This window comes from Nannobrachium achirus (genome assembly GCF_963921795.1).
Source record: "Nannobrachium achirus genome assembly, chromosome: 3".
NCBI lineage: Eukaryota > Metazoa > Chordata > Actinopteri > Myctophiformes > Myctophidae > Nannobrachium > Nannobrachium achirus.
Genome location: NC_137812.1, coordinates 27,298,295 through 27,307,870, shown reverse-complemented (window position 1 = coordinate 27,307,870; position 9,576 = coordinate 27,298,295). Strand labels below are relative to the sequence as shown.

General features: G+C 41.3%; 1 protein-coding gene across 2 annotated transcripts in view; it reads left to right on the top strand.

Moving 5' to 3' along the window:
• The first annotated feature begins 4,598 nt into the window (after window positions 1-4,598).
• usp34 (ubiquitin specific peptidase 34) overlaps window positions 4,599-9,576 on the top strand; it is a 92,120-nt gene continuing 87,142 nt past the window's right edge. For both annotated transcript variants that reach the window (XM_080722227.1, XM_080722226.1), the window contains exon 1: window positions 4,599-4,936. In XM_080722227.1, the coding sequence (XP_080578353.1) occupies window positions 4,894-4,936 (43 nt within the window). In that variant the 5' untranslated portion in view covers window positions 4,599-4,893. The remainder of the gene's footprint in view (window positions 4,937-9,576) is intronic.

Below are 9,576 nucleotides of genomic sequence, written 5' to 3'. Positions count from 1 at the left end.
CTTCACTCCAGAGGGCCACATTGCATATTGCTACGTCCTACTTTGTCATTCTAGTATTGCATACAATAGAATTAATTGGAATCCTGAAATGTAACATTTTGATTTAATTTCAAACGCATTTAGTTGTATACTCATGTTAACTTCTTGATGAACCTAAATACAAATACATTGGACATAAAAAAATACATTTTAATATTCCATACTAGTCATTAAGCTACTAATATAGACGGAATTAAAGCAGGTCTGTTCATGTTTGGAATTGTAACAGCTGAAATCAATAATATATCAGTATTCCGGTATTAACCTGCGGGCCGCATTAAGTGAAGGTGGGGGCCGCATGTGGCCCCCGGGCCGCCAGTTGCCCATGCATGATTTAGCTAGGGCGCCCGAGTCGGCGACCTTCGGGGTCACCACAGCTCCAGAAGACACCCACAAAACTCTGAAAAGTGATGACTCATCACTTTTCATCACTAAACCATTGTTTTCTGGGGCCATTTGTAGCCCAAGGAATGTTTTTTTGTGCAAAACAAATGCCTGCAATGGATTCAGCATCATGACAAACCCCTGGTTAGACCCCTCAGATCCTATTTAAATACCCAGAAAAAAAATATTTTTTCTGGGTATTTTCCTCCTGTATAGAAAGTCAATGGGAGCCCAACTTGATTTGGCCGCTGTGGCGACCCCGAAGGTCGTCGGCTCGGGCGCCCTAGCTAAATCATTAGAGCAAGCCCTGTGCTACATCTGTGCAAAATTTTGCGCTTTAAGATAAATTTGCACGAAATTAGCATTTGATCCCCTTAAATCCCCACACTAGAAGAAATATTTTCTATTTAAGAGCTGGAGAGATGTGAGGCCCATGTTACTGAACAAGCACTATAGCAGCCATAACTATAAGAATATAGAGCTTTAACTTTTTAACACAAAACATCACACCCCTTTTGATGTGCAGTATGTTCTGCTATACCCTGAAATGGGCAAAGAGGTTAAATATAAGCAAACCGTTTATTCTAATACTGCTCTGTGTTTGACATTAGTGTACTAATGTTGAAAATGAACTAATTGTGCAAATTAGGAAATACAGCAAAGCACATTAACCAACCATCAGAGTTTAAGGTGAAAACTACCCACATATTGACCTCCACAGAAATTATATAGTAATACATTCTCTCACCTGTACACACACAGACAAAAAAAAAGAAATTTCCCCCACCCCATTTCTGCCTTACTTTTGAAAGACAGTGGCGTGGGTAGAAAGACAGGCAGGAAAGATAAATGGGATTACATCATGCAAATAACCTTGGGTCAGATAACCTGGGCCAGCAGCATGAAGGACTTGAGCCTTATTTATAGTGCTAATATACTAATGGATAACAGTTGGCCGTTTTAATAGAAATGATTGTCACTCATTAGATTAACTTTTTATTTTAATAATAGACTGTTCAAATCATATAGACTGACATGGAGTGTTTTTCAGATTGAATCAACTGGGTTGATTCCATGGGTAATGTATATGCCTACTCACAATAAGGGTTTACATTTATGAGGTAGGCCTATAGTACAGCATGACACAAAGATTTCATGAAAATGAAAAATCAAAGCGTTACTACCACACAAGGTTATTAGAGTTAATAAAACTTAAGTAAAATACTAAAACGAGGTATGGAAAAAACACTTTAGCTAACAGTAATATAAATTTTAACTAGATTAGAAATAAAGTATATTGTGTACTGCTAAACTAAACAAATAACATAAAGATAGCCTACTATAAATAATAACAATAATAATTCTGAGTGTGCGCGTTCGTGTGTGCACGCATAAATGACCGGATACCGTAGGCGGGCAGTGGTGACCGTCCTGAGCTCGCCTCATTGGCTGTGCTCGCTGTTGATGCTGTTGCTTGCTGACGGAGCTTGCGAGGTCTGGCCACCAGTGTTGCCATGTCTGGTTATTATAAGTGACTTTGGGCTTGTTTTTCTGTAAAAATAATAATGTATTAGAAGTTTGCAATAGGAAAAAAGTACAGTTTCATTACAGCACAAATCACTGGTACAAGGTCAACTAAAAGGAGATCCTAGTAAGCTTTACGGCTTATTTACACAGGAACCACTTTATGTATCTCATATAACATTGAAAGACAGACAGATAGAACAGAGTATCCTACTCTGCATAGGATAACATCAATTACAAAAGCAGAAAAATGGGGAGAAAATAAAAGGGGGGGGGATTAGTCTATTTACAAGTCTCGAGTAGCAGCCGCCTGAAGGTGACTTTTCAGACCAATTTTGAAGGAAGCTAGAGATTTGCACTCCTTTAAGGCTTGCGGTAGGACGTTCCACATATTGGTGGTATAGCTGGAGAACGAATTAGAGCCTTTTATAGTGTTAAATCTAGGTTGAACATGATTAGTGGAGCTGCCTCTGGTTTTGTGATCGTGGACATCCTTGACCTTTAGGAAGTAGTTTGTCAGGTATGGGTATCTTGGAGGTGTATCTTGTACACCAGGCCCATTGCAAGATGCTGTACTCTGTCAGCTACTTTGAGCCATCCCACGCTTTCATGGTGATGAACGGTAAGATGGGCCCGAGGAGGAAGACCAAGCACGACCCTTGAAGTAGCGGGTTGCCGTTTTGAAAATATCAGATCTACAAGGTCACAACTCGTATAGTTGCATTGCTTGTAGATCTGCTATTTTCAAAAAACCTTGAAAATAAAACAAAATGCCAGAGACCAAATGTTGTATGGTCTCTTCTCTCTTGCAAAACATATTTTCGGATGGGGGTCTGCGGCCAAATAGCCTACATATTCATTTAGGGGTCTTTGAAAGAAAAGGTTCGAGAATCACTGGCCTAAAAAATTAGGTTAGACAATAAAATTTGGTTGACGCCTGTTTTCATCAATTTATGTATCCCCCCCTAGGCCTGGTTCAAGGGTGTCTAAAGTGAAGTCGGTGTGGCCCAAGGACAAATAGAGGGTATGCGCGTGACATCATCATATACCCGGAAGTTATGCGAGTGGCAAAAAACGACTTTCTTGGCCTTGACAGCCCATACAACACATCCAAACAGAAAAGTCCTATCTTATTGCATTAAACAACGTTAAACAACGTTAAACTCACTTTGCCACTCGATTTGCCACTCGATTTGCCGTTCACTTTATGCGCATGCACATACCCCCTTTTATATACGTATACGGCCTGCGGCTTCGTTCTTAGATTGTATAATAATTACAAGCGGCCCGCCAGCACCGTCAAACAAGAATATTTTATTGTATAATTCGTCAGGATTCCTTGTTCCCTGTTGTCTCATTCTGAGTCTGTGAGGGGAGCTTGTTTTCTTAGGAGGAAAAGGGGATAACCATACACTGAACTCATTTGATTGGTCATGGCACAGTAAATTCCAGCCTGTGGAAGCTTTTGATTGGCTTAGGTAGGGAGCTCAGCCAGAGCTCTTAATTGCGCTTTTTGAACTTCAACACTGAGTTGATTGATTGGGCCATAAAAGTGTTGAGTGCTCGTTAGTGATCTCTCTAATCAATGAAAGCATCAAAGACAGCTACCTAGCTGGCTGTTTGATGCCTGTCAGAGAGGGAAGGGGGGAATGGACCGGTTTCTTGTTTACAAACATTGAGACTAAATGCACAGGTGACTGTATCATGTAATCAATTCCGTCCAATCCCCAAACCTGTTGTTTTGGGGAGCGCTGGTTTCATTGGCTAATTTTGGTGCCGACCTGTAGATTTAACACTAAACAAGGCTCTAACTCGTTCTCCTGCTACACCATCAAAATGTGGAACGCCCTTCCACAAGCCCAGAGCAAATCCCTAGCCTCCTTCAAAATTCGTATGAAAAGTCACCTTCAGACAGCTGCTACCCGTGACTTGTAAATAGACTAAGCCCCCATGTTCCCCCCCCCCCCCCTTTTTTCTCTTTTTCTGCCTTTGTATTTGATGTTATGCTTTTTAAAAACTGTTATTATCCTAGATAAAGTACTATGTTCTATCCGTCTGTCTTTCAATGTTATATGAGATACTTAAAGTGTGGTTCCTGTGGAAATAAGCCTCGGCTTTCTAGGATCTCCTTTTAGTTGACCTTGTACCAGTGATTTGTACTGTCATGAAACTGTACTTTTTTCTATTGCAAACTTCTAATAAATTCTTCAATCAATCAAACCTGTGCACGCATATAGTTCTTATCAGTGTAACGTGGACCAGAAACCCGTCCATGTGTTTGTGCGATGCATATAAATTGTGCGATGCATATGTATGTGAGTTTGTTATTTTGTCAACGCATCAATAATAACTCCATACCTGGCCCCTTGGGTGTTTTAATATTTTCTAATGAGGCCCCTTTGAAAAAGGTTTGTACACCCCTGGCCTAGTTGCTTCTTTTGGGCTTGATTTCATACATAGACCTACTAAGTTGCTTGTTTCCTCTCGTGAAATCTGGCAACGCGATCGCTGGGCTACGCGAGACTGTTCAGAGCGTGACCGCGAGACCAGCGGAGAAAGACGAAGCAGACGAAGGAGACAGGACGAAAAGTTCCGAACTATCTACACGCTATGCCCCCCCTCCCTCTCCCCCCCATTTTCAACATGGCTGCCGCATCTACTCTCTCAAGTAACGCTCAGATTGGGGACTGAACTCGAATCTTAGATCCTGTAGTGCCTCTAGCTGTGTGCACACCACGTCCAGTTGGATGCTGAGTACCAGATGCATGTGTGATTTCCCTGGCTTTTGCTTTTAAGTGGAACTACCCTCACCAATCACTTGTTTCCACTGGGCCTTTTCACCCCAAAACAACCAGCTGCCAGCCCAGTTGTTAACAGTGTCAACCATTTCCAGTTTTGCAATGGTTTGAGGAGGTCCACTCAGTTTCTTCCCCTTCTTCATGAACAATGTGCGAAAACTGCGCCGAGCTGGTGGAGGTTTTAAATGAAAGTAAGTACACCAAAAACAAGCGTTCTATTTGTGGAAGTGGACGATGCTAGGCTAGCTTGCTTGCTGTTAGCACCAAGTGGACTGTGGACACCACCAGAAAGCTTCATAGCACGTTAGCTTTGGTTAGCTAAAGCGTTATAACTTTACGGGTGTCGCCAGCGCTTGATTCGTTTCGCTTAACGTTCGGTTTAATGTCCATCCGCTTCGTGTGTTTATTATTGCGTCGGTTGGAAGTGAATGAAAATGTCACGATTTCAGCAGCAGCAACAATGCCAGTCAGTCAGTCAGTCAGTCCGTTTCGGGGCCTGGCCTTCTCTGCTTGCCTTTCTGTCACAATCCTCCTCCACGCCGGGACTTGGAACAACCTTACCAGTTCACAAACAACGTTGTGTGTGTGTGACTGTGTGGTTGTGGTGATGTTGTCAGGGTGTTAGTTTGCGTGTGGAGTCCAGTCAGCCATTGTGTACTCTTCTCTCCTCTGGATGTGAATTAGAAGAACGTGGCTGCATTGCCTTGCATGGACTTATGTCAGTGTTTCTCAAACTTTAAAATGTCAAGGTCTCCCCTTCTTCGGTTCCATTTTACTACTGTCAGAGTTACAGACTTGTATGGCTCACGTATGGCATCCACTTGGAGAACCACTGGACTGTAACTTGGGGAGTTAGCAGGCTAGTTAGCTGTAGCGGTGGTGAGCCTGTGCTCTGCTGCTGCTGTGACTTTGTTTGATTTGTTTGTCAGGTTCAGTGTGTGAGTGTGCACCGGCTGGCTGCAGCTGTCCACTTCACCTAGAGGCTAGATCCTTTGTCTCGTGTGTACGGTCACACATGTACTGTTTGCAAACCTATTTGCTGTTTGTCAGTACACATACCGTTATGTGTTAGTGTTACCCAACACAGATTTGAGCACTATATATATAGTGCTGAACATAAAACATCGGGGCAAAACAAAAACAATAATATCACAATATTGAAAGAACTGGCATTTCCCAAATCACAGCTGCATGTGGGGTGGGGTGTGTGTTATAACTAAGTTATTCCAGTGGTTTATTGGTTTCATAATCAAGTACAAGGTTGGTGAAACCTTTCATCATACTCAAACTCAGTAAATCATGCGCACTTTTACGAAACAACTTTTCTTTAAACTTTTAAGTTTCGGGGCGGAGAGGGAGAGTTCAAGAATAACTTGCAATGATACGAATTGCAGTTTAAATATCAATGTTGTATGAAATGGTCGCAGTTGGATTACTTTTTGGTTGAGCAGCAGCTCTCAGTCTCCAGTCAACCTTGGTAGTAATAAAGCTAGCTGATCACAGATGCAAACGAGGCTCACACTCACACACGAACACAATCATAACACATCATAGGACACGATGGCTAATCGATCGGTTTGGGCCTAAAGTAGGTATCTTGTGAAATTGCATTGCTTGCAATATTGTGGCTATTAAATACACACAAGCGCATCCCCATCCGTCTGTAGTGTACAGCTAACCTTTGCTCTTCAGCTACCAGATAGTTTTGTATTGCTCATACCATAGCAACATGCTACCTGTTTTGTTAAATACAGGCTTGCTAACAAGGCCTTGTAGCCTATTACCGAATCTCTGTAATGGAATCACCAACAAATCATTGTACATCATTATGTGACATTTGGATAATGATGGCATAAAATGGGGAATGACTGTGTATACACAATGTGTATACACTGTGGATATAAAATTAAATTATTGTCTGACATTCTCCCTATACTGCATGATCCATTATTGCCAGGAACTTCTGTCTCAAGTTCCAGTCAAAGCTCTTTAAAATTGAATGTATAGAAATATCCAGAGAGACATTTAAGCAGTCGTTACCCCATAACTCATTATTACCATGGAATGACTGAGGCATACCTCTTCTAAGGGAAGTTGACAACTTGTGTTTTTGTCAACTTTGTGCATTATAGAAACGTCTACTCTGTCTGTTCTGGGACACACATTCCCACAATTATGAAGTACCAGGGGGAAAAAGTGCCCTTAACAAACATGCTGCTGGTTCTCTTTCCCCTGGAGAGGGTTGTGTTGAGAAACTTGAGATGCCCATGAGCAATCACGGACTAAGGCAGTAGTGATGGGAATTGGAATTATCATTCCTTATCATTCATTATACAGTCCAATCGTCGTCTGTCGGAACATTGTGTGTGTGATTGGTCTGACATTCAATGCACTTGTGATATTGTTTTATTCCCACAACCTGAGCAACGTATCATGTACTGTTTTGAAGAAAGGTTGGCTGTGGATAATCCCCCTCCATACCCCCTCTGTATTGTTTGTCATTGCTGTTCCAAACCTGAAAATAAACAGTCTACTGTAGCATGTCATCATTACACAGAAATATATTAAGCTACGACAAAGACAACCAAATGGCAATAAATTGATGGAGATAAATGGCATACTCTTTGTTCACTGTCTGTCGGAAGAAATGACAAAATGTCTGAGACAAATGATGTCAAAGCACATTGGAGATAAGTGAAAATAAAAAAGAAGAAATGTATACAATTCCAGAGCCATTTAAATGGAGTCAACGAGTGGTCACGTCAGAAACACCACGCGTGTGTTGGTAGATGGAGTGAACGGAGATGGCACAACTTTCTATCTCAATTCAATTCAAATGGCTTTATTTGCATGAGAAAACATACGTTTACATTGCCAAAGCAGAAGTGTATACAATACAATACAATACAATACAATAAGAACAAAATGTGTACAGGTATCTCAATGGCTCCGGGCGCCCTAGTGACCAAAATATGGTGCAAAAATGAAATATTAATGTAAATTGTCGAATTTTGGAGAAAACCTAAAGTACCAAATGCAGGCAGCCAGACCCATTACCTATTTGTGTTTGTTTGGCAAGTTTGGAGGCAATTGGATACTTAGTCTGCTGGGAGAAGGGTGATGTTTGTCCACACTCCTTTTGGGTTGTAGTATGCATCCCATATTGTTCCATTTTGATGTCTATTGTGAGCATTGGAAATGGAAATATTTTGGTCAATACTTAACGTTGGAGGTGATATTTAAGTAGTTGAGATATAGTACAATTTAAAAGTCTCATGTGTTTAGCTACATCATGATCTGGTTGTCACACTTTTGTTGTGACAACAGGCCTTTGTGAAGCCTGCCAGTTTATCTGACTCTGCTGTGAGTTGTGTGTTTGTTTATTGTAATTAACTATCTCTATTATGCTGGAATAGAACGATGATGATGAAAATCATCTTGGGCTGTTTGAAAGTTGTGATGGACTTGTCAGCAGTGACACGACTGACAACCCTCCCCAGCTCTTGGGAGAGTGACAGGCCCATGTGGGCTTTCTCTTGGTAACCCTTGACCTCTGATTTGCTGTAGTAGCATGTATGTGCTGTGTTTCTCTCTCTCTGTGGTAGAGAGAGAGATAAATACAATATGCCAGCAAATTCCTTCGTTTGTGTGGGAAATGTATTGATTTTTCAAGTGAGTTAAGCTTTTTTTTAAGATTTGTTTTTGGACTTTTATGCCTTTATTGATAGGACAGTAGAATGACAGGAAATGGGGGGAGAGATGCTGAGTGACACGCGGCAAAAGTCGTGCGGAATGCGGATTGGGAATCGAACCGGCGAAGCCGCCAGGCATCCATGCCTATGTTATTTATTGTTGATCAGTTTCGTGAGTTTGGGTGGAGGTTACTTGTGCCCCCACCCTGCTCTCTGTTTTTGATCGTGGGTGGCAAAAGACAGACTTTGACGGTCTTTTCTTTTGCTGCCGTCTCCCTCTTTTGCCCTTTTTCTCCTTCCCTGTCTTTGTCTCTCAGTCTTTACTTTACCTATTGCACATTAGATAGCACACACAGATCAGTGTAGGAAAGGTGTCCTGGTGAACTTAAGAACTGTATGTGTCTTCACTCTTCATCGCTGTTGCACCAAGCAGATGGTTGCCTAGGGACAAGACTTGTTTTGTTGACTCTTCTTTGTCTCAGAGAGGTTGGCATTACTCCAGTTGTCATAGACTGGCAGGCTCTCCTATTGGAGGCAAAACTCACTTTGTCTTATAGGGGAGAACACAACTCGACACGCTTGATCATCACACACGTGACTAGTAGCACATAAGAGGAAACATCTAATCTCTCATCCTACACACTTTTCATACTCAACTATTATGCTGCATCTTTTGATGTAGCCTACTTGTTATTTAACCACTTAAACCCATGCTTTATAATAAAATGGTCCCCTCCTTTCCCCCCTCCACCGCATAGTATACAGTTAGTACTGTGTTGTTGTTGTTGGCGTAAAAATAACGAGCAGAAAGGCTGAAGTTGTCTGTGTGAACAGAAATATTTGAATCAAAATTAATTTCTCTACAAAATGTATATATATATGTTGGCCAGGTTGTAGCTAGAGATGGATGAAAGATGACCAGGAACAGTCATGACCTTTGTATGAAGGTTGTGAAACGGACTGTTTTTATTTTGTATTTATTTTTAATTTTTTTCAGTTAGTTAACTGCCACAGACATATGAGTAGCTGAGAGTTTGCCTCAGATTGAAACCATATTATTGCTCTTGTCACAATACAGTTGTGTATTTCCCTAGAGGCCAAACCTCATTGTATGTACTGTACTACCTTTTAAAAAAATG